The sequence below is a fragment of the Myotis nattereri genome, assembly GCF_964212035.1.
Source record: "Myotis nattereri genome assembly, chromosome: 6".
Classification (NCBI taxonomy): Eukaryota; Metazoa; Chordata; class Mammalia; order Chiroptera; family Vespertilionidae; genus Myotis; species Myotis nattereri.
Window position 1 is genome coordinate 95,994,037 of NC_138081.1, and position 27,656 is coordinate 96,021,692.

Consider the following 27,656-nt stretch of genomic DNA (forward strand, 5'->3'; position numbering starts at 1 on the left):
GGGCAGCCACTCCATTTGTTCACCATCGCGTCCTCGTCACAAGCACAGCGGACACACGGCAGGCGCTGCGTAAATGTTGGTTGAATAAATCAGCCACAGACGGTAAGGAACAGGCTGTGTTCTCTCCCGAAGGCACAGGTGTGCTCTCCAGCCTCTCCCTGACCATCCTACCAACTAACGGTCATGTCTGACCGGCGGGATCGTAAGCCTTTTCTTCTGAATGCCATCTTATGTTGCTTTCTCTTTGTTCTGGGAGGAGCAGATAGTGGTTTATGATTTTTCTAACTCAAATGAAAACGACAGTGTTAAAAATGGGTTGTATGAGTCATCTATAAAATGAATAGGTAAATCAACCTCAAAATAGAAATCTTCACATTTTTATTTATCCCTTCTTTCCCCCTCCAAACAACGCACAGATGATTCAAAATGTTGTGGTCAAAATCTTATTGATGCCAAAGGTCAAGCATGGCCTTAGCTAGATAAAGGAGGTGCCCGGTGAAGATACATGTATGCAACATGTAAAGATCGCATTTACTGTCGGGCCGCTCTCTCCGTGAGAAAGTCTCGAGTACAGACCACACCGTGTGCTCTTCTGTGGACCCAGTTTTTAGGAACAGGAAGGGGACCAGCGAGGGAGTCCCTGGAAGCCTGCGGGCCGACTCCCCCGACAGGAACGCACGCCTTTCTTCCAGAGTTCATAGGAACATGACTCAGATAATGACTAATACTTTATACATGAACGACACTGAAGCCACTAAAGCACTGTAATCTCGAGAGATAAATTATTTTATGATTTTATTATAGGTGTGCCATTATGAACATTTTTCCTGTATGCCTAGCTGGTTTGGCTCAGTGGATAGGGCATCGGCCTGTGGACTGAAAAGTCCTGGGTTCGATTCTGGTCAAGGGCACAGGCCCGGGCTGTGGGCTCAATCCCCAGTAGGTGTGTGCAGGAGGCAGCCAGTCAATGATTCTCTCTCATCATTGATGTTTCTCTCTCTCTCCTTCTTCCTTTCTGAAATCAATAAAAATATATTTTAAAAAATTTGTTGTCAAAATTATAGTGTCTCCGATGTTCCACCAGAACATTCCACCATCACAGGGAGGTTGCTCCCAGACACTGGGGTCAGAGAGGGCTGTCTGGACAGGGCCATGTACAACCACAGGGATCACTGGTCACTGGCCGCTCTCCATGCTGGGGGGTGGGGGGCAGTGCTGCTGCGAGGCCACCGCGTCGGCCGCATTGCTCTCAGGCATCCTCTGGTGGCATCCAGCAGGCCGAGTGTGGCCTGCTTGGCTCCAGGCCTCGGGTCATTGCTGGAGCCAGTCTCACCTTAATTTGAGCACCTGCCACAGGGGTCACCGGCCAGTCTCTATCCCCTGGGCTCCTGAAGGACCTAGGTGTGCTTTGCACTTGAATTCCCAGTATCCATATGGCGAGCAGCAGCCAGTGCCCACTGCGTGAGGACACCCGCAGGACTGGCCAGAGAACGCCCACCGCAGTTTGGCTTAAACTTTAACAGAGCTATTGTACCAAGCCCACTCATTTCATTATTTTCTATATTCTTCTGACCCCTTGATACGCAGGCACATTTTACACGTTATGAGCCATGGCTGCCCAAAGACCAGCACCTTGTTCGCTTTTCCCATAGCAACCTAGCTTTCATGCCTTCCCATGACTTCGGTTTTTCCTCACTTTCTGCTATTGTCATTTGTTTTCGTTAAGATGCACATTTCAGATGTTACTAAAAAATATTCCTTTCAAAAGCATTTTTATCAGTGAAGTTAACCAGTACCTTGCTTTTGTGAATGACCTTGTTGGGTGGAGCTACGTTACTCAGTGCCCTACAGGTAAATTTAGGAACTGCTACTTGGTTAACTTCTTTGTTCTCAGCGACACCGCCAGGCAGCATGATGGTAAGTGGCCCCCCCCTCATCAAGTGCAGACACTTAAGCCGAGTATTGAAGGAGAAACTGAGAAGTGTGTTAAGTAGGCAAATGGTGTGCATGTGGTGGGGGTGGTTATAGGGCAGCAGGACAACAGGTGCAAAAGCAGGGAAGCCAGAAGAGGAAGTAAAGGCCAGGGCACTGTTAGTAACTGATTTGGTAAGATCAAAGGGTGTGTGTGAGAGTCCTGGGCATGAGCCTGGACAGACAGAAAGGGACCCGGTCACGGAGGGCCCCTCTGTTCTATTAAGGAGTTGGACTTTCTACTTCCTACGTAACGGTAGGACGGCGTTTTCCAGGGGGCTCTCGGGGTGAGTGACACGGCCAGATACAAGTTTTGATGGGCTGCTGAGGCAGAAGCGAGGCAGACAGCGGCAGTGACTGAGAGCAAGAGTGTGGGGAGCCTCTATAGGGTTAAGCCTCGGACTGACCTGCTGGCAAAGTCACAAACAAGTCCCAGCTTAGAGGGCACAGTCCTCTTAGCATAATTAGGCTTGACCTTATGATGCTCCCTAGATCTTACCTGGGAAGCTAATGGGCTGAGGGAAGTGCAGCAAGAACAAAAACAAGTGAAACTCACAAGAACAGTGTAACTTTGGTGACCACTGCCTTGTTTACCTCTGACTATAAAATAAAGGCTCAGCTTGTCTCAGGATCTTTCTCTGTGGCCTCAGCCAGGCACAGGAAGATCCATGGAGACTAAAGAGAGCTAGAGAGTTCTGAACGCTGTCTCCGTGTAAAACATTCTTCACCGACTCCGTCCACACCTTTGGGAACCCCTGGACCGCTGGGGCTGGCCCCCGACACAAGAGGATGAGCAGGACCCTGTTGAGCTGATGCCTGCACGTGGGATGATGTCAAAGAGACCCCGAAGCTGCAGGATGGGGAGCCACAGGCAGAGGAGCCTGGGTCTTCGACTTAGCATTTGGGAGGGAGCTGCTCAGGAGGCACCCTCTCAGGGGCATCTGAACTGCGTTTCGCATAAGAGGTATACAGAGTTCTACTGTGTTTAGACCGAGATCTTTTGATTTGTCTTGTATTTTTCCCAGCTTTTAGCCTATGCTGTGGTATAGGTGTAAAGGAGTCAATGGTGGTACTATCTGTCCAATATATCGAGGACAGAAAGGAATCGATTCAGCAGGTGATGACACATTTGGTTCAGTTATATACCGAACTTAAGCGGCCAATGCGATAGCAAAATGCAACTTGTTGAGAAGCAATTCTCTTGAGTTTCTGCACATCTTGAGAGCAAGGCACTGACTGCCCTTCATTGAGACGGTCTTTTCAGGGATGTTTGTATGGCCAACAACCTTTGAAGGAAATCCACACGTTTGAAAAAAAAGACCGTGTCTCCCTCTGGAGAGAAGAGCAGGCTTCTGCCGCCGTGAAATTTCAGTTTGCTAAGCTCAGGGTCCCTCTTCCACGGGGCACCCCACGGCACGGGCATATTTCACCTGACCTTCATTTGACCTTGTGGGAACTAGGGTTCAGGGAACCAGCAGGAAACTGCTGATACTCGGGGTGCTGTTATTGCTGTGAGTAATCCACTGCCTTTTATCTCTGACTTAGAAGGCTTGTCTTTTACCAGCATCCTTGAAGCTCTGGCAGGCTGACTTGATAACTTGGATGCAGAGAAAACCTCATATTCTTTACAGTCTGGACAGAGCTGTCCAGAGATGGTTAGACACACAGATTTGGGGCCCAGGACTGAGGTCCCATCAGAGTACAGGTGGGTTGAAGTCAAAGGGTTGGTGAAGTAGCCATGCTAGGTGAGAGATGAGAAAGTAGAGAACCTTGAACACTGGTGTGTGTGTGTGTGTGTGTGTGTGTGTGTGTGTGTGTGTGAGAGAGAGAGAGAGAGAGAGAGAGAGGGAGGGAGAGAGAGAGAGAGAGAGAGAAGGGGGAAAAGAGAGAAGAGCATATGGAGCCGACCAAGACAGAGATCTGAGAAATAAGAAATTGAGCTTCAAACAGGAGTGGTTAGGAATGTTAATTACTTGGACGTCAACGAGATAAGCACGCTGGATTTGAAACTTGAGAATCACTGGAGATGTTAGTGTGACTAGCTTCCAGGGAATGAAGACAAAGTTCAGAGTGCCATGGACTAAAAACCCCGGAGGAGGTGAGAATGGGAGGACAGTGCAATCCAAGTTTCAAGAAGTGGGTGGAAAGGAGAGAGGGTTATAATTAGTGAGGGGTCTAGGGTTTTGGAAAGTGATTCTAGAATCACGTGCACACACACAGCTATATCTCACCCTTGTCTCTAAGGTTTTCCAATCGGACAACAATTTACTTTTCTAAACCAATTTCACACCAGTTTCCATCATGAAGTACTAGTATGCGTCTAATAGATTTACGAGCTCCATGCTTCTTCTCAAAACATCTTGCTTATTCCCACTTAATGCCCAGACGAACCCCAACCACCCTACTGAAGCTGCCCTTTCTTCAGTCGGGGTTTCCCTGCGGGCCACATGCCTCTCCTCCGGCTAACAATGAGGCTCCTACTGCCCATCTCTCTTTCCTGGCACTTTTTAAGGTTTCCCAGCTGTGCCTCAACTCTCACAGTCCAAACAGACGGGCTCTTCCTGAGGCGGCGTATGAGTGGCTGAGAGCCTGGGCTTGAGGAGCAGACAGGACTGGAACCAGGCACGGCTCTGCTGAATGACCAAGCAGACAGGGCAAGTCCACTAAGTCCGCAGTCTCAATTTCCTCTAATGTGGACGGAGAGTCTCACCTTACAGGACCAGCGGGATGTTTACATCGGTACATACAAAAGGCTTGATAATGGTGCCTGGCTCGTGTAGGTATGCAACTTTGTCCTCAAACATTTGCTGGGTAAATAAAACATTTAACTTTTGATTATCAAGAACAAGTTTTATAATTTTTGGCTTTAAACAGCTTTATGACTTGGAAGAATTTAAAAGGAGAAAAAGTAGAGAGAAGAAAGCCAGCCCTAACCGGTTTGGCTCAGTGGATAGGGTGTCGGCCTGTGGATTAAAGAGTCCCAGGTTCGATTCCGGTCAAGGGCATGTACCTTGGTTGTGGGCACATCCCCAGTGGGGAGTGTGCAGGAGGCAGCTGATCAATGTTTCTCTCTCATCGATGTTTCTAACTATCCCTCTCCCTTCCTCTCTGTAAAAAATCAATAATATATATATATATTTTTAAAAAGCCATCTTTTGCATGTCTCCAGATATTTATCCTTCCTCATTCTCTTTATTACTTTTTGGGGATCCAACTTTCTAGCTGGTGTCATTTCCCTTCAGCACGAAGAACTTTCTTTAGCATTTATTGTAATGTGGATTTCTTGGTGGTAAATTCTTCCGTTTTCTCTTTTCTCAAAATGTCTTTGTTTCACCTTCATTCTTTTTTTTTTTTTTAAATATATTTTATTGATTTTTTACAGAGAGGAAGGGAGAGAGACAGAGAGTCAGAAACATCGATGAAAGAGAAACATCGATCAGCTGCCTCCTGCACATCTCCCACTGGGGATGTGCCCACAACCCAGGTACATGCCCTTGACCGGAATCGAACCTGGGACCCTTCAGTCTGCAGGCCGACGCTCTATCAACTGAGCCAAACCGGTTTCGGCTCACCTTCATTCTTGATGGATAGAATTCCAGGTCCATTGTTTCTTTCATACTTTCAAGATGTTGGTCCATTCTCTTTTGGCAGGAATAGTTTCTGATCTCAATTCACCTGTTAGTCAAATCATCGTTTCTCAGTGTGTAATCTGTCCTTTTTCTCTTACTGCCCTCAAGATTTGCTATATATATATTAGGCTTTCCACAGCTTGAGTATGGCATGTCCTGATGAGAGATTTTTTCTGTTTACTCTGGTTCCTGTTCATCGATGATCTTATAGTTTTCACTTTTTTTCCTGTTCTTCACACTGGATAATTGTTACTGACTGCTCTTCAAGTATACTTATTATTCTCATTTCCATTCACCTGATATGTCTATCCAATAATTTAAAAATTTCAGATGTATTTTTCAGTTCTAGAATTTTTTCCTTTGATCATTTCTATTTCTCTCCTGAGATTTCTTAATTTTTACTTATTGAAAGCACATTTTATTTAACTTCATTGAGGAGCATTGTAATAGCTGTTTAATATCCTCCTCCGCTAGGCACAGTATCTGAAATACCCTGGCAATGGACTTAGTGGATTTTCTTTTCTTTTGAGAATGTGTTCCATTTCCTTGGTTCGTTATGTGTTGGACAGTTTATTATTATATCCTGGATATTATGAATGTTAAATTGTGGACATTTTGGATTCTGTTCTTTTTCTCTCATGGTTATTATTTCTTCTGTTAAAACAGGTAATTACCTTGTCTGTGCTTGAATTGCAAACTCTGTTTCTGGGTGACAGTCCACCTCAGTTCAGACACCCTTTCTCTCTTTTCTCTCCTTATAGAACTCCCTTATGTGTCTGTTAGTCTGTCTGTGACACCCCACTTGTCTCCGAGGCGGTTCATTTATCTTCATTTTTCTTTCTGTTCCTCTGAGTGGGTAATTTCAATCGACCACTTCAATTTCATTAATTCTTTCCTCTGCCAGTTCCAGTCCGTTACTGAGGCCCTGAAGTAAAATTTTCATGTGTTGTTATGCTTTCAACAGCTGGGTTTCTCTCTGGTTCTTTATGATTTCTACCTCTTGATATTCACTATTTGGTGAGACATCATTCTCATATTTTAATTCTTTAGCCATTTTTTTTAGTTCTTTGGACATATTTATAATAGCTGATTAATGTCTTTATCGAATAAGGTCAAAATCTAGGTTTCCTCAGGAACAGTTTCTATTGGCTGCTTTTTTCCTTTTGCATGGACCTTTTCTTATTTTCACACGTGCTCCAGTTTTTGGTTTAAATTTTAATACTTTAATGAGTTAAAATGTAGTAACTCTGACGTAAGGTTCTTGCTCCACCCTCCAGTCTGGGTGGTTGTTGCTGTTCTGTGCAATGTCTTTCCTGACCAAATTCTCTAAGTTCTGTGTTCCTTGTTGTGTGCGGCCAGAGACGCCTCTGCTCAGTTAGCTCAGCACCAGATTTCCTTAAGCGCCCCAAACCAGTAAGCCTCTCACCCTTCGCTGATGGGCTCTAGATGTGCTGGGACATGCCTTCAGGATTTCAGCAGCTTACAACTCTGACTTAGCTTTCAATTCTTGCTGATGCAGAACCTCAAGGTAGGCCAGGGGTGAGTCTTCTCGGGGCTTTCTGAGCATGCGCACAGCCCTACGGAGCACCCTGCATACAGATCCCCAGGAACTGGTGAAGCTCTTCAAAGCGCAGATGAGCATCTAATTCCCAGATCTCTCTGTCAAGGTTTGTGGCCAGCCTCTTGTTTGTTCCAACTGGTATTTCTGCCTCAGGCAGCTGTGCTATTAAACAAGTGCTGCTGGTTGTTTTTTTATTTATTTATTAATTTTATAAATGCTCCAGTGTTAAAACTTTCCTCACTGAGCAAGCGCTGAGTCAGGTCAAATAAAGATAAGCCTGTAAATGCACTTTTCCGGGGAGCTGCCAGACAGGTCAAATAGTGACAAATTTCTAGGAATGTGGCTTTTGGGGGAGACCTAAGCCTGTTTGCTTCCTCCAGGCCGCTGGTTTCCTCAGTGACAATAGTTCTGAGTCTGTTGGTTTTCAAAGCTAACATAGAGCTGGGAAGAATGAGGGCAAGTTAAAATGCCACAGAACTTACTGTTCTTATTGATTTTTAGCCATTTTTCTTGAATAAGTGCTCTTCATTGTTGCAAATCTTTGGTTAATTTCCAAGCTCTGAAGATGTTGATTTTTTTTTTTTTTAATGAGAGGGAGAGATAGAAACATCAATGATGAGAGAGAATCATCAATCGGCTGCCTCCTGCACACCCCCCACTAACATCCCTACAGAGCTGGCAGATGGCTTTAGGGCAAGATAAGGCATTCAGTGCTTCTTCTGAAAAAAATAAAAAAATGAGCAATAAAATGGCAATAAATACGTATGTATCAACAATTGAACCTAAAAACAAAATAAATGAACAAGCGGAGCAGAAACAGACTCACTGATACAAAAACATTTGAAGGCGGCCAGGTGGTAGGGGGGGTGAGGAGGTGAACAAAAACAGTGAACAGATTAAGAAGTACAAATTGGCTGTTACAGAATAATCATGGGGATGTAAAGTACAGCATAGGAATATCGTCAATAATATTTCAATAACGACATATGGTGTCAGATGGATGCGAGATTGATTGGGATGATCACTTACAAGTTATGTAATGGACTGGGGTGTACACCTGAAACTAATATAATGATGTATGTCCACTGTAATTGAAAATAAAAAATGATATTTAACAAAAGATATTCCATGTGAATCTAGAGACTCTAAGGAATACAATCTATTTTTGAACTCTGTCTACTAAGGTCTCTTTAATGATTATTAAATTATGTATGAAGTTGGAGGCAAGTTAATTTTACTTTAGGATTTTACTGACACCTAGTGGTAAATATGGATGTCAATCTATATATATAAAAGGCCAGTGGGTATGACGCACACTGACCACCAGGGGGCAGACGCTCAATGTAGGAGCTGCTGAGCAACAGCAACTTTGCAAAGTGCCCTTGGGAACCTCTCGGAAGATGTAGGACTGCTGATTTCGGCAGAATCCCTGCAGGCAGGCGGAGGGACCCCACCTGCAGGAGGGGCCCTGCTCACTCCGCAGATGCCCTTCAAGCCCTGGCACCGCCCCAGGTGGGGCCAGCCGGGGAGGGACCATGGGAGGTTGGCTCCAGGGGGTGTCCGGCCTGTCTCTCCCAGTCCCACCCCGCTGGCCACCTTCTAATTAATTTCCTTTCAATGTGCATGAATCCGTGCACCGGGCCTCTAGGATAATATAAAATCTTAGATGATAATATATACAACTACTACAAAAATAAAACTATTCAGTATTTATAAAAATTGTAAGTGTACATAGTGATAAAAATATATTCATGTTTTTAAAAAATATTTTTGATTGATTTTTTTTAGAGAGAGGAAGGGATAGGGAGAGAGAGAAACATCAAGTTTCCGTACCAGGGATTGAACTGCAGTCTGGGCATGTGCCCTGACCAGGAATCGAACCTGCAACCTTTTGGTGAATGGAACAACACCCATCCAATTGAGCTATACTGTGTTTTACACTCTATTTTCGAATGGATTGAAAATTGCTTCAATGTTATCTTTAAGATACCTTTATCCTAAAATGTCAAACTTGTAAGTATCTTGATTGATTTTATTTATAAATAACTTACAATACCAGTACTGTATCTTTTAACTCATATATTTCAGTTAAAGTATTTTCATGATTATGAAAAATAAAAAAAATATCATTTAAGCCAAAACTGGTTTGGCTCAGTGGATAGAGCGTCGGCCTGCGGACTGAAAGGTCCCAGGTTCGATTCCGGTCAAGGGCATGTACCTGGGTTGTGGGCACATCCCCAGTAGGAGATGTGCAGGAGGCAGCTGATCGATGTTTCTAACTCTCTATCTCTCTCCCTTCCTCTCTGTAAAAAATCAATAAAATATATATATAAAAAAATATCATTTAAACTATCAATTTATTAAATTTTAATTTGTAAGGTAACTGCAATCCTAAAACACAAAGGTAAATATGCCCGAATTCAAAGTGAGAATTATAGATACCAATCTAATACCATTAGGAATACTTTTTAGTGACAGTGACACACTATTTGTAACCTTCTTGTTTATATTCCTGACTGTGAACAAGCTTGTAAAGGTTGGTTCTGATCAGACTTAGGAACTATGACCAAGAAACAATAGGTGCTAATTGGTCTATGGGGCAATTAATCCATGTGGAGCCTTTCAGAATGCCTTCATCCCAAATAAACTGAGTAAATGGCTATGACTACTGAGCTATGGAATACAGACGCAAGTCATGATGCTTACCCACACTAGAGAAATTACTTCTACCGCACTGATCTGTTTTAGTGATATGAGAAGTTATGTCAGGGATAACAATCTCTATAAATGGATTACAGACCACCCATTTTATTACTATTTAGCTTCTGTTACCTTAGTGTTAGTTGAAACAACAGAAAGGAATAGAACTCATAAGAAGAGTATTAGCAAACATGGGCAAAGTCAATGCGAATTTGAAGATTTTTATGCATTTAATCCATTTGCAGAGTTGCTTACACTTACAAAAAGCTAGACATATGGAACCTAAGCATATTGCCTTATGATTTACCACTAAATAGTTCATGTGTTTGAAGAAATTCTTCATAAACTTTGAGAAGATTTAAAGTTTCCATTCAATATTTTTTCTCTAGATAATATATAACATATTTCTCTGGGTTTTTTTCCACAGGGACAATGCACTAATATCTCAATTACTTTTGTTTCTCTTCTCTCTCTCTCTCTCTCTCTCTCTCTCTCTCTCTCTCTCTCTCTCTCTCTCTCCTCTCTCCATATATATACACACACATATATATTTTAATCCTCACCTGAGGATATTTTTTCCATTGACCTCTTCAGAGAGTATGGAGCGGAGGGAGGAGGGGGGAGAGAGAGAGAAACATCGATATGAGAGAGAGCCACTGACTGGTTGCCCCCTGCATGCACCCCAGCAAGGGCAGGGGATCGATCCTGCAACCCAAGTACATGCCCTTGACTGGCAATCAAACCTTTGGTCAGCAGGCCGATTCTCTAACCACCGACTAAAACTGGCTAGGGAAGATTTCTGTATATTTTAATAAACTGAGTTAACTTATGGAATTATAGAGCACAAGCCTGAATGTTTTAGCAAAGCACCTGAGAAGTGCTTAGTGGACTGGGTTATTGTAAAAAAGGGTTAGAATTTGTAAAAGATCATCTCAGCTCCATTCTGAAAGCATTCTTAAGATTATAGGTATTTTAAAGTCAATAATAATAATAATAATAATAATGATCAGCAACAACCCTAATTTAAAAATGTTTAGGTCTTCTTGCCAAAATCAATCCTACAAATTTGAGCATGATTATGAAGACTGCTAACCCAGAATGGATAACAGGTGCAATTCCAATTTTAAAAATGCTGTTAATACAATAATTTATTCAACGTTATTCTTTGTAACCCACAAGGACTCAAGGTTGTTTAGGCAGCGGTTCTCCACCTTCCTAATGCTGCGACCCCTTAATACAGTTCCTCATGTTGTGGTGACCCCCAATTTCATTGTTACAAACTGAACATAATTAAAGCATAGTGATTAATCACAAGAACAATATGTAATTATATATGTGTTTTCCGATGGTCTTAGGCGACCCCTGTGAAAGGGTTGTTTGACCCCCAAAGGGGTGGCGACCCACAGGTTGAGAACCGCTGGTTTAGCGGAAAGCCCACTAGATGAGAAGAAAGAAGACTTGGGTCCCACCTTCCATCCCATCACTCGGTAGGCTTGTCCCTGTAAGTCCCCGGCTGCGGTGTCCTTACTCGCAGCCGTTCCATGTATCTCTGCGGCAGGCGCTCGGAGAGTGTTCGCTGGTAACGAACGAATGACTGAGGCTGACAAGCAGACACTGTCACTCACACTTTCAGAAGGGGTGCTATGAGGTGTCAATGATACAGCGGTGGGTGGTAAGACGGTTGGAGAACCACATAATGCTACATAGTCATACAGCACAAGTCCTTTTTATAGCTGGAGAAAGATATTCCTCTCCATTGTTAAAATATGGACATGTTTTTGGTACCTAATTTAAGAAGAAATTGAGGTAAATGTGTCAATAACTGCAAGTTATTTCAAACCACTACAGCCTATATATCTACTAGGGGCCCGGTGCACGAAATTCGTGCACTGGGTGTGTGTGTGTGGGGGGGGAGTGTCCCTCAGCCCAGCCTGCCCCCTCTCACATACTGGGAGCCCTCAGGCGTTGACCCCAGCCCAGGCCTGACGCCTCTGACAGAGGAGTCAGGCCTGGGCTGGGGGCAGAACCAGTGATGGGGGGGAAATGAGGGTCCCCTGCTGGGCGAGAGAGTGGGTTGGGGGCGAGTCGCCCTGCCGGCTGGTGTGATCGGTCCCGGGCGACCACCGGCACTCACGCCCCCAACCCGCTCTCCCGGGTTGAGGGCGTGAGTGCAGGCAGACGCCGCAGCCACCCCGCCGGCTCGCGTCCCGGTTTGCCGGCCGGATCGGGTCCCGGGCGACCGCTGGCACTCACGCCCCCTACCTGCTCTCGCGGGTTGGCGGCGTGAGTGCGGGTGGACGCCGCAGCCGCCTCGCCGGCCCGCGTCCGGGTCTACCGGCGGGATCAGGTCTCGGGTGACTGCTGGCACTCACACCCCCAACCCGCTCTCTGATGGTGCTGTACCATCCTGCCTGCAATATGCAAATTAGCCGCCATCTTTTTTGGCGGTTAACTGCCAATCTTAGTTGGCAGTTAATTTGCATATCTCACTGATTAGCCAATGAAAAAGGTATCGGTCGTACGCCAATTACCATTTTTCTCTTTTATTAGTATAGGATAAATATTCTGAGAGAAATAGGCTACATCTACCCAAAACCTGAGAAGACTTCAGTGACTGGTGAAGAGTAACATGAGCCCTAGCCGGTTTGACTCAGTGGATAGAGCGTCGGCCCGAAGACTGAAGGGTTCTGGGTCCAATTCTGGTCAAGGGCACGTACCTTGGTTGCAGGTTTCTTGGCCCTGGTCAGGGTGCATGCAGGAGGCAACCAATTGATGTATCTCTCTCACACCGATATTTCTCTCTGTCTCTCCCTTTCCTTTCCACTCTCTCTAAAAATCAGTGGAAAAATATCTTTGAGTGAGGATCAAACCAAAAAAAAACCCAAAAACAAACAAAAAACAGTAACATGACTTTAGAGATAAAACATCTGATTTTCAATAGTGCCACTAAATTCTCCAAACAAGTTCAGATTAAAAAGTCAAATGTGAATTCTCTATACTATAGCACAGTCATAATTCATAATATCTGGCCATATTTTAATGAGACTTATATGTACTAAAGTTGAAGGTCTGCCCTGGCCGGTGGCTCCGTTAACTAGAGCATCGTCCCCTACACCCAAAAGGCTGCAGGTGTGATTCCTGGTCAGGGCACTTCCTAGGTTTCAGGTTCAGTCCCCGTCCCGGTATATACACGAGGCAACTGATTGATGGTTCTTCTTCACATCGATGTTTCTCCCTCTCCCCTTCCCCTCTCTCTGAAATTAATTAAAAAGAAATTCTTGCAGCCCACTGGTGTGCCTCGGCATACCAGCTGAAAATAGCTGCTACAGGGAAGGGAAGGTCAATGGCTGACATCTCTGATATCTAACATTATAGATCATATTTACTAAAAAGACCCAAAACCCATAAATTACAAAGATTAAGGAAAAATATGTTAGTTATATATAGTGATAATGGGAAGCCTGTATATAAGCATAATTCTCATTAGTTTAGAGATTCTTGATATTCTACTATTAAATAAATGAAGTATTTAAATTTTACTTACTATTAGTTTTATTTCAACATACTCGATTTGCCCAGTCCATTAAAGAAAAAGACACGTTGACTAAATTCCACATAATCTGCAGAGCCTGAGGGACCCCCCTCATTACCTGATTGCTTGCAATGCTGGTTGGCTGTAGGCTGGTTTCACCCCTCCCAGGATTCTCTGCCTTGAAACTGTTCTTCCCTCCCCAGGGATCTCCTCAGTCCTATCGGATCTTCCTCCTCCTCCTCTTCCTCTATTAGCTTCTCATACGGGGCCTCTGTGCTTGGGAGCGACCTCTGCTCCTGGAATTCATCACCCGTCGTGGGGTCTCTCATGGGTCCAGGACCACCAGGCCCGTCCTCGGGCTTCAGAAACGGATGCTTGTCCTCCTTGTGCTCATACGTGTTCAGCCTCCTCTCAACCACTTCACGAATCAACACTGAAAATTGCATGTACAGAAGTCACTGTGATTTTTTGTATTTTGGTGGTGATAATGCTGATGTGTGGATGCACATAAAATATTTACCAGACCTCGGCCCTTCCCCATGTCAGGGTCTTTTATACAGTCAGTGCTCTGCCTTTCTGAGCCACTTACGGAATCGAATATGAGTTATCCTCAATGCCTTTTTAACAAGATACCACTCATAAAGTAACGACAAAAGAGATGAATTCTGATTAAAGTATAGAAGAATAAAAAATAATATTGAGGGTAAAAATGTGCATGTTGGTTAATTAATATAACTGATGTACTGAAAAATTAAGAACTAAAACTGTAAAGTTAACAATTTTCTTTCTACTGAAAAATTTGAGAGATGACTTTTAAATAAAATAACTTACTGTCAAGCACTGTCCTTCCCACCATGCTGTGCTCCATGGTTTTGTCAACTTCGTTCATTAGCCATGGAAGGAATCCAAGCTCAATATCTACGATAAAAAAGTTAATTTTAATCATTAAGTAATTTTTATGAATCATTATAGATAGGAAGAATCTGCTTTTCCCTTAAGGTTACAATGTCAATATTGTCAAAATTGTTTTCTTAATACAAAATGTTAAATAGACTCACACAGCATTAGTTTTGCCATATTCTCTCTATATGTACTGGCCCATTTCCTGTCTATTGCAGTAGAAATAGTATTTTCAAAACTATGAGGCCTTCCTTAGAATTGGCTTTACAGGTGCATCTGAGATGGAGTAAGGAGGTGGGGGTGGGAGGGGGTGTGGATTTGGGAGAAGAGCAATCTACATGCAGAGCCAACCTGGGATTGAGCAATGCCTGGAAAAACACGCCCCCACCTTAGCCTGGGGCCAATGGCTACTGATCAAGACTCAGAAGAGTACAGTTCAGAGGGCATCTGAGAAGAAGGCCTCTATAAACTGGGGGTTTCCATAGTGATAAAGCTGTTCAAACTAAAATGAAATCCACTACTGTGTAAGCCTTTTATTTGTTTTTATTTTTTAAATATATTTTTGTTGATTTCAGATAGGAAGGGAGAGGGAGAGAGAGATAGAAACATCAATAATGAGAACATTCATCGGTTGCCTCCTGCACACCCCCCACTGGGGATGGAGCCCACAACCTGGGCATGTGCCCTTGACCAGAATCGAACCCAGGATACTTCAGTCTGCAGGCTGATGCTCTATCCACTGAGCCAAACCAGCTAGGGCTATGTAAGTCTTTCAAAAATATGTAAGCCTTCCATTGTAATATACATTTTAATGTTCAAAAATAGTTTTTTTTGAGGGTAGGCATCTCGTTTTTATTTTTCAATTGGGTGACAACAGTGTGATAGAATATTATATTCATTACTATAAATAATTTCAAGCTAGGCATGAATCTCTGTACAAGCTTTTAAATGATCTATAGCAGGGGTGGGCAAACTTTTTGACTCGAGGGCCACAATGGGTTCTTAAACTGGACTGGAGGGCCAGAACAAAAGCATGGATGGAGTGTTTGTGTGAACTAATATAAATTCAAAGTAAACATCATTACATAAAAGGGTACGGCCTTTTTTTTTTTTTAGTTTTATTCATTTCAAACGGGCTGGATCCGGCCCGCGGGCCGTAGTTTGCCCACGGCTGACCTATAGGGACTTTTCAGAACCTCATGCTAAACCCAGCAAGGCAGTGGCAGGCAGCGTGGAGAGCACTCTGGGCCTGCAGTGGAGGGTCTGGCAGGTCTGAGCCTCCCGCCTCCCGCCTCCCGCCTCCCGGGGGCGTGGTCGGGAGCAAGGCCATGGGAATTAACGGGAATTAACCTGCCCTATTCACCCCACAGGGTTACTGGGAGGGTCACATGGCATCACGTATGGAAAACACTATATAAATTAGAAAGCACAATATAAATGTAAACTAATAATATTTGTGTGTAATCTGACCTCTGCACATTGAACTGAATATGGAATCAGTGAACCTGCACATTACTAACATCTGCCCCAAATACTACTGGCCATTTGAAACAGCACCCGTGCAGGCAGCGTTGTGGATTTAAGCACTTCTGAGCTGGAGGGAGGAGGGTGGCAGTGAGAAATGGCAGCCCTGACCGCCATTGGCCAGATGAGCTGAGGGGAGGGGATCCGGGGATGCTGGCAGTTTGGGTCTTCAAGGCAGCGATTAGTCCAGGGGTGGGCAAACTTTTTGACTCGAGGGCAACAATGGGTTCTTAAACTGGACCGGAGGGCCGGAACAAAAGCATGGATGGAGTGGTTGTGTGAACTAATATAAATTCAAAGTAAACATCATTACATAAAAGGGTATGGTCTTTTTTTTTTTTTAGTTTTATTCATTTCAAACGGGCCGGATCCGGCCCGCGGGCCGTAGTTTGCCCACCCCTGGATTAGTCAGTCGCCTTTTTATCTCCAACACCTAATGCAGTGCCTGGGACAATTAGTCAGTCGCCTTTTTATCTCCAATACCTAATGCAGTGCCTGGGACGGTGCCGGCACCTAACTCAATAAATAAGTGACCTTACTTGCTGCCCTGAAAAGTTTATTTTTTAAATATATTTTTATTGATTTCAGCGACAGGGAGAGGGATAGAAACATCAACGATGAGAGAGAATCATTGATCGGCTGCCTCTTACATGCCCCCTACTGGGGATCCAGCCCACAAGCCAGGCATGTGCCCTTGACCAGAATAGAACTGGCTCCTGGGTTGACATTCAACCCCTGAGCACACAGGCTGGGCCAGGGGTTTTTGATTAGAATAGTAAGTCAGCTGAGAAAAAGTTAATAACAACTTACATACACAGTGCTTTATAGCTCACAAAGATTTCATATGGATTATGACATTTAACTCCTAAGTAATCCTCATTTCACAGTAAGAAAACTAACGGTCATAAAGCTATTTAAGGGTGAGGCTGGGTCCCACAACCCAAACTGTCACATCAAGTCGGCACTTCTTCCCACCATCCAATGTGCTTCTGAGTAACGGCAAACCGGCACCCTAAAATCGAGATCCTTATAATCCACTGATTAGTAACACCTTTTACTTAAAACAACTACAATTGACTTTTAAATCTGCATCAGAGATAGGAAATCCCATTGGAAATAAAGTGGGCGGGAGATACACCTGAACTGTGAAGAAGACGCCGATAGTCACAGGGTTAAGCTAACAGGAACCTCCACAAACCTCTCTCAATCGGATCAAAAAAGTAGCCACCCTCCTTGAGGCTGTCAAACACGGAGGGGAGCAGGTCGGCCAGGTAGCGCTGCGAGAAGGCGCGGGCGGCGATCTTCTGCGACGTCTCCTTGTGCTTGTGCATCACCTCCCACTGCTGCTGCTTCCGGCGCTCCTGCAGGACAAACCCCGCGTTCAGGTTACTCGGCGGTCACGGCCCCCCCAATCCTGAAGCGAGTTCGAGGGAGAATTTGGACTTATATTTGTATCAAAAGAACGGACAGCAAGATGTCTATTAAAGGTTCCTAGTTTCCATCAAGATGGTAATGAATTTCAACAGCTAGTAGGTACTGTCAGTGTTCATTTTACATTTGTAAACAGACAGCGTAGCATTTGCACCATCTTAACCAGAAGCCGTATGCTCTTCCCACTGGGAGGGAACTGAAAGTCCATTTGGTGAGGCACCCAGTGGCCTATCCCAGCAGCTAAGCCTTCCTGCGCAGTCAGGGGCTCTGGGAAGCTGTCGGGCTGTGCCAGGGGTCCCGGCGCTCCGTCACCATTCATTCTCCCAGCGTGAGCCTCGCGTTTCCGAGCTGGAGTTTAGGGCATATTTTAAAAATTGGATTCTAAAGGTTTCCTTATGAAAAGCTGTAAAAACCTATAATTTTAAAGATGTTCTCTAAGGACCCAGGTGGTTCTGGGGTATCCCTAAGGATATGAGAGGGCCAGCCGCTGAGAAGGACCAGAACCCTACACAGATCCTCTGTGTCTTATCGCCCCCCATTCGGATACACTTACCTTTTCCGTCCACACCTCCTGCCACTAACTTTTGGCAAATTGGTCTGTTCTTTCACTGGGGCTCCTGCTAGTTAAGAGTGCCTTGCATTGGGACACACGTAACTTAAATAACCTAGGAATTGCTGGTACTCCATTTAGGTGCAGTTTCATATGCTGGGATTTAAAAAACATGACTCAGCTCACAAAGGACCTACGATCTGAGCACAGGAGAGGCCTGAACAAATACTACGCGTCTTTTCTAGCCCATTTCCGCAGACCTTCCCGCTGGAACAGACCACTTGTTTCCCAGCCAAGGACAGTCTAAGCAGGACATGGAGCCTACTTTCTCCTCCCGGTGTCGCCGCTCTTGCTCTTCCAGCCTCTGGACCTCCGCCAGCTCCACGTTGCGCAGCTCTTCAAACGCGTACTGCGTGGCCCGCAGGTCGGCCAGCTCCTCCTCTTCCATCACCTCCAGCAGCGCCTGCTCAATGGTCTTTCCCACCAGGACTTCCAGCATCGGTTTCACTTCCAGGTCAAAGTCAAAGAGCTTCAATGCACAGAACAAAGCAAACGTCACATTTCAATCACGAACCACATGCTCAATGACACACACCCAGAATGGCAGCATGAGCGTCTCTGCGCGCCAGACCTGTGCCGGGCTTTGTCTGTGGCTCCCAGTCCTCACAACAGCCCTGCAGGCACACAGGGGAGCATTCTGTTTGCGGGCAAAATGAAGTCAGAGCCACAAAAAGATCCATGCAGTCTTCAACATGGACCCCGATACTCAACAATTTTAAGGTCAGACTCAAAATCCCAAGAGAAATATCCTTTTCTTTCTTATTCCCTGCCTTTTCTACTAAATTTTTACTGGTTGCTTTTGATAACAGTTGAAAAACCAAGGAACAAGAATAATGGGCATGATGGTGATTCATCTCTAGGATTTAAAGGCAAAATATACTCTTCTATGTAGCTTATGAAGACTTATTTGACTTCTAAATTTCAATGACGGTTCTTTCAAGTTCCTTCAAGTCTTAATCCTCAGTTAAGTCATTATGCACAGAAGCATTGCCTTCTCTTCTTACATTTCAGAACACATTCCACATTGATATGAAAATGTAATTATTTTAGAACTTTTTGACATAGATTACCTTCATAAAAGTTATATAATCTATAAGCAACTAACAGAGTCTTTTATCTCAGAGATATTATTTTTCCTTATTTGGTACAAGTCTACTTATCCTCATACATTAAGCAAGAATGCAGACACATAAAAGCAAAAAACATTGCTAATGATTTTTATCTCTGATCAGCAAAGAGGGGAAATCAGAACATGGCATTTAAAAATATCTCTGGGTACTTCAGGGTAAAACCATTAGAGATAAATCTGGAAAGAAATCCAGCGAGTAGAATCTTTTTGATTGTGCAGTGGTTTGTGTTCCTATTAAGATTTGAACTAAGCCTAACGTTACCTATTTATAATGAAGACAGAAGGAAGTCCAAGTAACGTACTATACCTCTCCTTCTAGGATTTGGGTGGCCACATCCTGGCCAGTTTTGGCAGGAATAAAGAGTGGTGTTGGTGGTTTGTCCAAAAATGCATCTGTCTGGCATTCCATATCAGCTTCTATTATGCGGTCAGCAATTTCTTCAAGGTATAATTCTAAGAGAATACCATATACATTGAGTTTGACATTCTGGTCTATTTCAAGCATATATCTGTATCTGAAACTTCAGCTCCTTCAAAATAGAATTAAATGGATCAGAAAATAAGTCTTAGAAAGTGCTCAAGTGGGTACTCAATTCACATGTTGTACTAAGCGTTTTTATACGTTTGGAAGACCAGGGTCAGTCAGGCTAGAAAATACTGAATGCCAAGAAAGCACTGAGCTTTATATCTGGAAATGAAACTAACACCATAGGTGCACATAAGACGCAAAGTATACTATGAGATGGAAAGCTAATAATCCTATAAGATTGAGTCCTAAGGTAATAAACATATAAAGATTTGAAAATTCCTGTATATTTAAAAGTGTTATGCCCCATGTATAGTCTCTGAGATGTAGGAAATACTCAACAAAAGGTGGCTACTGCTCTATCACCTAATATGCTGCTGATATAGATAAACGTTAAAATGACAACTATATGGGCCAATCACAGACTTATTCATTCTAGACTTGGCCTCAGGGTAGGGAAGAAGCATGTCATAATGGTTCTCCTCCTTTTGCCTTTACTTCCCGGAAACAGCTCTGATGAACACACTCACCATCGTGGCCGGGTGCAAGGGGCACCTTGAGTGGTTACGTGGCCGCCATGGAAAGCACCAAGTACTGTCTGATTATCAAGATTCTGTCAACCACATGGCTGGACCCATCGGTCCGGGAAGCCCCTCCAGCTAAGAACAGTCAGCCCGGCAGGAAAGGCCTGGCGCTCGCCGGCGGAGGCCACACGGCCCGGGAGCGCGTGAGTGAATAGAACGGGGGGGTGGACAGACGAGGCCGTGTGCCAGGCGGGGGGCTCAGAGCTGACAGGGCTTATCCCTCTCACGAGACAAATTAAATGCCCAAAATGAGCTACATCGCTCTCCTCTCCTGTGAGTCCAACAGCGATTCATGTTGGACTATAAAAAAAAGTGAGAAATAATCCCAGTTTGAAAATAAATATGTAAAAGGGCTAAGAGAGAATTAATCTGGTCATAAAATTCTTTTAAAAAATCTCACATTGCCATGTGTAGCCAACATAATAATGGTACATAACCTAGGAATTTTTTTAATGAATTGCCTTCTACTAAGTGACTGGGGAAGTACTGGGGAGCATAACAGATACCTAACTAACAGGAAGGCCAGACAAGAACTGGCAGGAAACTGAGGACCAAGGAGCCAGCGGCCACGGCCCAGCCACCTACCCGTCTGCACGTCCACGTGCGTCCTGCCCTCCACGGGCTCCGGCGTGCGCGGTCGGAGCTGCTCCTGGGCTCGTTTTTTGGCAACCGTCCTCTTCTTAGTCTCCTGGAGCTTCTGAGCATGCTCGTCGACGGCCTGCCCGCGCTGAGAGTGACGGAAAAGGGCCTACAGTTTAGAAACGATTTCTCAAAGCAAACAGAGTGCATTGCAAAAGTGCTTCCCGGGGAGAAGCAAAGCGCCCGGCATCACGGCTCCTGAGCAGCAGGGACCTGGGGATGGAGATGTCACTTGCACTCTGCCAGGTGACTACAAAGGTGTCGACAAAGCACAAAAGCAACTCGAAAGTTCGACTGTGAAGTGGAATGAACAGTGCAGAATCTTATCCAATAAATCCTTTTCCTCCTTCAAGTATTTTTAGCAGGATTTCCTCTCATGCCTAGTAACCTAGTGTCCTATCTAATAAAGAGGGAATATGCTAATTGACCCTCACACCCTCACAAAGATGGCGGTGCCCACAGCCACAAGATGGTGATGCCCAGTTCCCTTGGCCCCGCTGGGGTGGAAGGTGCACGGCACAGCTGGGCCCACCCCCAGGTGGGTCTGGCTGCTCCGCGCACCTGCCTCTGGAGTCCCCCAGTTCCCTCAGCCCCTCATCCGCCCAGGGCCTCCCGAGGCTCAGGTAACCAGAGCCGGCTGAGGCTTGTGCTGCTGGTAGTGGCAGCAGCAGAGGTGTGATGGGGGCGTTGCCTTACCAATTGCCAGGTCGCCTCCCACCCCTGAGGGCTCCTGGACTGTGAGAGGGGGCAGGCCAGGCTGAGGGACCCCCCCCCCCCCCATCCAGTGCATGGATTTTCATGCACTGGGCCTCTAGTACTGATATAACCATCCAAGTATAATACATTTGAATATACAGTTAAGAAACTGAAAAGCACTAAGGTTATTTTTCTTTTTCAAGGACGGCTGACAGTGTTACTTTACATTGGTTCCAGGTGTACAGCATGGTGGTTACCTATTCCTATCTTTGATTTGGGCATCAGGGCAATGTTGGCCTCATAAAATGAGTTGGGAAGTATTCCCGCCTCTTTTATTTTCCAGAAGAGATTGTGTAGAATTGATGCAAATTCTTTTTTACATGTTTGGTATAATTCTCCAGTGAAACCATCTGGGCCTGGAGATTTCTTTTGGGAAACTTTTAAATTAGAAATTCAATTTCCTTCATAGTTAATAGGACTATTCGTTTTTCTAGTAATCCATTTTTATTTTATTTTATACATGTTTTAGTCTGCAACAGATTAGAAATGAAAACAAACAAGCAAACAAACAAACTGGCTCTTCACCACATGTAGCGAAAAGCTTTACTCGAGTTCTACTTACCTGCGGTTCTGTGTGTAGAGCATAAGTGTTGCCTCGGATCACCCTTCTGTCATACATGATGTTTCCGAATGGCAAAGGCTCGTCAGGTCTGTGAGAGAACAAATTCTAAATAACTGCTGGTATCTATGGAGTCAACTCGTTTTTTGGGAAGACTTAGACTAAGATGAAAATATTTTAAGGAAATAGATTTCTGTTTGAGCACAGTCCAAAAAATAAGGGGACAATGGCTGCCACTGATGGAATGCTGATGATATGCTAAGACTTTCACAAGTTATTTTATTTATTGCTCAAGTTAAGCTTAAAGTTGGGAAATAGAATCCTCATTTGAAAAAAGAGGAAGTAAACTCAGAAAGAAGTCTGTTAGTAAGTGGCCGAGCTGGATTTGGGCTGTAAAACTTTAAACTACTTACCATTAAAAACTGAAAACGAGTCTGGCCAATGTGGCTCAGTGGTTGAGTATCAGCCTATGAATCAGGTCACAGTTCGATTCCCAGTCAGGGCTCATGCCTGGGTTGCAGGCTCCATTCCCAGTAGGAGGTGTGAAGGAGGCAGCCGATCAATGATTCTCTCTCATTATTGATGTTACCCTCTCTCTCTCTCTCTCCTTCTCCCTCTCTCTGAAATCAATAAAAATATATTGTTAAAAAACAAAACTGAGCCCTAGACATTTGGCTCAGTGGATTAGACCCTGAAGGGTCCCAGGTTCTATTCTGGCCAAGGGCACATGCCCAGGGCTGCGGGCTTGATTCCCTGTAGGGGGCGTCTCATCGTTGATGTTTCTATCTCTCTATCCCTCTCCCTCCCTCTCTAAAATCAATAAAAATATATATTAAACAAAACAAAACAAACAAACAAAAACAAACAAAACTGAAAAGGGGTCTGCCCTGAAGAACTGACAAAAGTTTGACTCAAGGACTAAAAAATTACATTAACAGAAACAGGCTTAATAAAATAAAACAAGTTAAATTTCTCATTGTTCTTTAACTTCAAAAATCTTTTGAAATTATATTGTTTTAACCTGGAGTATAATGATCAAATAGTGAAAAATACAGTTGGTATTTTCATTCAAATTTCTTTAAATGATATTCTACTTATGGTTATAAAGCCAAATATCTAACTATACCAATAGCAGTCTCTATCAGAAATGATGCTGAGGGGGTACTATGCTGCTTATGCAGCACAGATCGGAACCCCACTGGATAGCCTGACTTCCTATGACTGGAACCCAGCCATCGGTACTGCTCGTCCTCCGCACGGTCAGCTCCGCTGGCCGCTCCTTCACTGAGCGCTCCCTTCCAAGCCTCTGGGATACACGCACTCCCCTGATGGAGTTTCTGCTCCACCTCGCACGCTTTCTCAGCCTGCGTGGACAGCGCCTCCTGTCCTGGAGGGTTTCCTTAGGGCTCAGCCTGCCCGTGTCCTTAGCTAAGTTCATCCATTCTCAAGGCTTCACTTATGACCCGTACGCTTAAAACTCCCAGTTTGATGTTTAGCTCAGAACTCTCCTCTGAGCTCCAACCACGTACAGCCAACTGATACGTTCGATGACATCTCACTAAGACGTCTCAAAGGCAACCTTAAAGCTGAGCTATGATTCCCCCACTCCACTGCTGCTCCTTCAGTGCTCCCTATTTCACTTGGCTTAATCTAGAAGCCTGGGAGTCGTCACAGTTCTTTCCTATTCCCCACTCCCTACCTCCAGCAAGTCCAATTAATTCTAACCCGCAACCTTTCTCACATCGTTCTACCCATTGCTCTACCCCACTGTCTTTTACCTGGACTATTGCAAAAGTCTCTCTTAACTGTCTGGAACAAAATTTCTCCCTCAATCTGGTCTATATATTGTAGCCAGACAGCTGTTAGAATGGAAAAATCCAAAGGTAACTCTTACTTAATTAAAGCCTCCCAGTGCTAATTAATGTAATAATGAGGGCAAACTTTAGTTGAGCTTTATGCTATCAAAAGCCAAAAAGAGCCCTACCCGGTTTGGTTCAGTAGATAGAGCGCTGGCCTGCGGACTAAAGAGTCCTGGGTTTGATTTCCGGTCAAGGGCACATGACTGAGTTTCGGGCTTGATCCCCAGTGGGGGACGTGCAAGAGGCAGCCAATCAATGAGTCTCTCTCATCATTGATGTTCCAATCTCTCCCTCACCCTTCCTCTCTGAAATCAATTATATATATATATATATATATAAAAAGAAAAGAAAAAGAAAATGTAATTTAAAAAAAACACAAAAAGAGCCTGGCTGGTATGGTTCAGTAGTTCCATGTCAACCCATGAACCAGGAGGTCATGGTTTGATCCTGGTCAGGGAACATGCCTCCTTTGTGGGCTCGATCCCCAGAAGGGGGCCTGCAGGAGAAAGCCGATCAATGATTCTCTCTCATCATTGATGTTTCTATCCCTCTCTCTCTCTCCCTTCCTCTCTCTGAAATCAATAAAAATATATATTTGTTAAAAACCAAAAAGAAAAAAATATCCATAACACCTATTGCTGGTGAGGAGTTGGGGAAAAGGATATGTTTAAACATTCTTGGAGAAAAGGTATATTGTTCCATTCATTCATATTAAAAATATACACGACCTAAAAACCCACTCTGGAAATCTGGCTCATAAAAACAAAGAGGCCAGCCCTAGCTGGTTTGGCTCAGTGGATAGAGCATTAGCCTGCAGACTGAAGGGTCCCAGGTTCAATTCTGATCAAGGGCACATGCCCGGTTGCGGGCTTGATCCCCAGTAGGTGGCGTGCAGGAGGCAGCCAGTCAATTATTCTATCTCATCATTGACATTTCTATCTCTCTTTCTCCCTCTCCCTTCCTCTCTGAAATGAATAAAGTATATTTAAAAAATAAAAAATAAAAAGGTCAATACATAAAGTTGTTTATTGAAATCTCCTCCCTTTCTCTCTAAAATTAATAAAAACACACCCTCCAGTGAGAATTAAAAACAAAAAAAGAAATTAGAGCTTGTAAAAAAGTGGAAAAGATCAACTGCAGAGTAATATGTGTTGTATGATTCTATTTTGGAACGAAAACTTCTAATTAAATGTACATATGCTCATATATATGTGTGTACCAGCAAGGAGGTGTAGAATAGTAATATAAGATTGTTAAATCTGTTTACAACATGGAAGTGGGAGTAGAGGTGAGCAAGAGATAATGAACATTGCTTTTATTCATCCTTATTTTGTATTTTTCCTTTGTTTCAAAAAGCAAATACTGCCCTAACTGGTTTGGCTCAGTGGATAGAGTGTCGGCCTGCGGACTGAAAGGTCCCAGGTTTGATTCTGGCCAAGGGCATGTACCTTGGTTGAGGGCACATCCCCAGTAGGGAGTGTGCAGGAGGCAGCTGGTCGATGTTTCTCTCTCATCAGTGTTTCTAACTCTCTATCCCTCTCCCTTCCTCTCTGTAAAAAATCAATGAAATATATTTTAAAAAAATCATTCCGAATGAATCACCAATGATTCTTATTTCCTCTGTTGGTCAGATTTCATAGTAATGACTTATAAGCAACCATTTAAAGGCACCAGGAAGTGTTTTTTGTTGTGTATTTTTTTAAAAGGAAAGGCAGGGTCCCTACCCTTTATTTTTAATTAAAAAAAATTGTAAAATTGATTTCAGAGAGGGAGGGAGGGAGGGAGAGAGAGAGAGAGAGAGAGAGAGAGAGAGAGAGAGAAACATTAATGATGACAGAGACTCATTGATTGGCTGCCTCCTGCACACTCACTACTGGGGATATGCCCGCAAACAAGGTATATGCCCTTGACCGGAATCGAACCTGGGACCCTTCAGTGTGTAGGCTGATGCTCTATCCACTGACCAAAACCGGTTAGGGCCAGAAAGTGTTTTTGAAAGAAATGCCTTTTGAAACAGAATCCTTTATCAATATAAATAATCTCTCTCCAAGTTTAAAGTTTCTATTTTGGGTTTCTTAAAAGTGATAAGTATTTATTAAAACTGCCTTTGTCAGAATAAGATAATTATGAATTTGGACTCAGTTTTTGAAATAAGCACCAAGAGTTACAGTGCTGATGCCGGATCATTAATGCAGCAGTTTGTATTGAGAGCTTATTGTGCCCGGCATGGTCCGGGTGAGACGACAGACAAGGTTCCTGCTTCCACAGAATCTTCATTCTTGGGAAGTTCTGATGATTCCAAAAGTAGATGCTCATGCAAAGAACTTCAAGAGAACCATAACGATTATGGTCCCTTTAAAACATAGATATCTGAATATTAGCAAATGCTCATTAATGTAAAAATACCATTTGGGGTCCAGCATGAAAGGATCACCTGATTTTTGACCAAAGCCTGGCCTGGCTCCCATTTTGGACATGCTATTACTGTGACACTTTTGTGCCTGTTTCCTTTCTTTCTTTTTAAAAATATATTTTATTGATTTTTTACAGAGAGGAAGGGAGAGGGATAGAGAGCTAGAAACATCGATGAGAGAGAGAAACATCCACCAGCTGCCTCCTGCACACCCCGCACTGGGGGTGTGCCCGCAACCAAGGGTTGTAGCTGTTTTCTTAGTTGCATCATGGAGTTATAAAACCAACCTCACAGCCCCGTGGACTCAGTAAGAAAATGTATGCAAACGACTCTAGGAAGGTGCTTGACACACGGTTGGCCATCAGTTGAGTCAAACTTTGTGAAACGGGTCAGCAATTCCCGATCCCTGACAGTTCACCGCGGGAGGACACCCAGGCCCCTCTGCCCTCTCAGCACCTCCGTTTCGGGGTGCGGCGGGAGGGAAGCGCAGAGGCAGGTGTGGATGGGGGCAGGCGGAGGCACCGGGGCCGGGGGCTCACTCACTGCTGCGTCAGGCCGTTCCGGTAGCGCAGGCGGCAGGGCGGGGCCCGGGGCCGGCTGGTGTAGGTGTAGGTGGTCATGGTCCCAGGGGCCGCGCCGGGGGTTGAAGCGCTTCGCATTCAATGGAACCTGGCGTCGCAGCAGGTGGGCGCGACGGCGTGGTGGGGCCCGCAGGGGTTTAGGGGGTGCCAGGGCAGGGGTGCCAGGGCAGGGGTGCCAGGACGCCGGCAGAGGAGGCAGGGCAGACGGCGGGCGGGAGGGAAGTTGCCAGGGCGAGGTGGGAGCCGCACTCCGCAGGCTACAGCGGGAGCACAGAGCCGCCCGCGGCGCCCGCACCGGTTGCCCAGCAACCCCGAGTTCCGCCAGGGGGCGGGGCCTCCAGGCGTTTCCAGGGGCGGGTTTCGTGGGAAGGGCCCCGGGGCCGCGCACTTCCGGCTCTTGACTCCGCCCACCGCACCTCCCCGGCAGGTGCGCCTGCGCGTTAGCAGCACTGCGGCCGGGGACCATGGGCGTGGCGCCCCCTGCGGTGTCCCTGACGGAGGCGGGCGCGGTTCCGGCCCCGCTTCAGGGTGGCTTTGGGGCTGGTGTTGGCGCCATTTGCCCGGCCCTCGCGCTCCCTTCCGTGGGGGCCTCCCCGCTTGTCTCTCCTGCTGCCCTCCCGCTGCTCGCCACCCGGGCTGCCCGGGAGGGTCCAGCGCACACCAGTGGCGCCCCCGCTCCCCTCTCTGTTAACCTGCGGGCGGCAGGGCGCCCCTGGGGTCTCCCAGCGCCCCGCCTCCCCACCGCGCTCCGC

The 27,656-nt window shown here is 45.0% G+C and overlaps 1 protein-coding gene across 4 annotated transcripts; it reads right to left on the reverse strand.

The window, feature by feature from the left end:
* RSPH3 (radial spoke head 3) lies at nucleotides 1-27,208 on the reverse strand. 4 transcript variants are annotated; one of them, XM_081093544.1, is made up of 9 exons: nucleotides 26,867-27,191; nucleotides 22,055-22,142; nucleotides 20,683-20,824; nucleotides 19,295-19,440; nucleotides 18,124-18,327; nucleotides 17,016-17,178; nucleotides 14,225-14,311; nucleotides 13,512-13,826; nucleotides 6,441-7,720 (listed from the first exon to the last, which is right to left on the reverse strand). In XM_081093544.1, exons 1-8 carry the CDS (start codon nucleotides 26,980-26,982, stop codon nucleotides 13,549-13,551), a joined length of 1,224 nt encoding a protein of 407 aa, XP_080949670.1. In that variant the 5' UTR covers nucleotides 26,983-27,191; the 3' UTR covers nucleotides 6,441-7,720; nucleotides 13,512-13,548. The 4 variants fall into 4 exon arrangements, with proteins under 4 accessions (XP_080949672.1, XP_080949670.1, XP_080949669.1 ...); XM_081093546.1 differs by lacking the exons at nucleotides 6,441-7,720; nucleotides 26,867-27,191 and adding an exon at nucleotides 1-65 and having other exon boundaries at nucleotides 22,055-22,136; XM_081093543.1 differs by lacking the exon at nucleotides 6,441-7,720 and having other exon boundaries at nucleotides 12,776-13,826; nucleotides 26,867-27,208.
* Nucleotides 27,209-27,656: the final 448 nt, after the last annotated feature.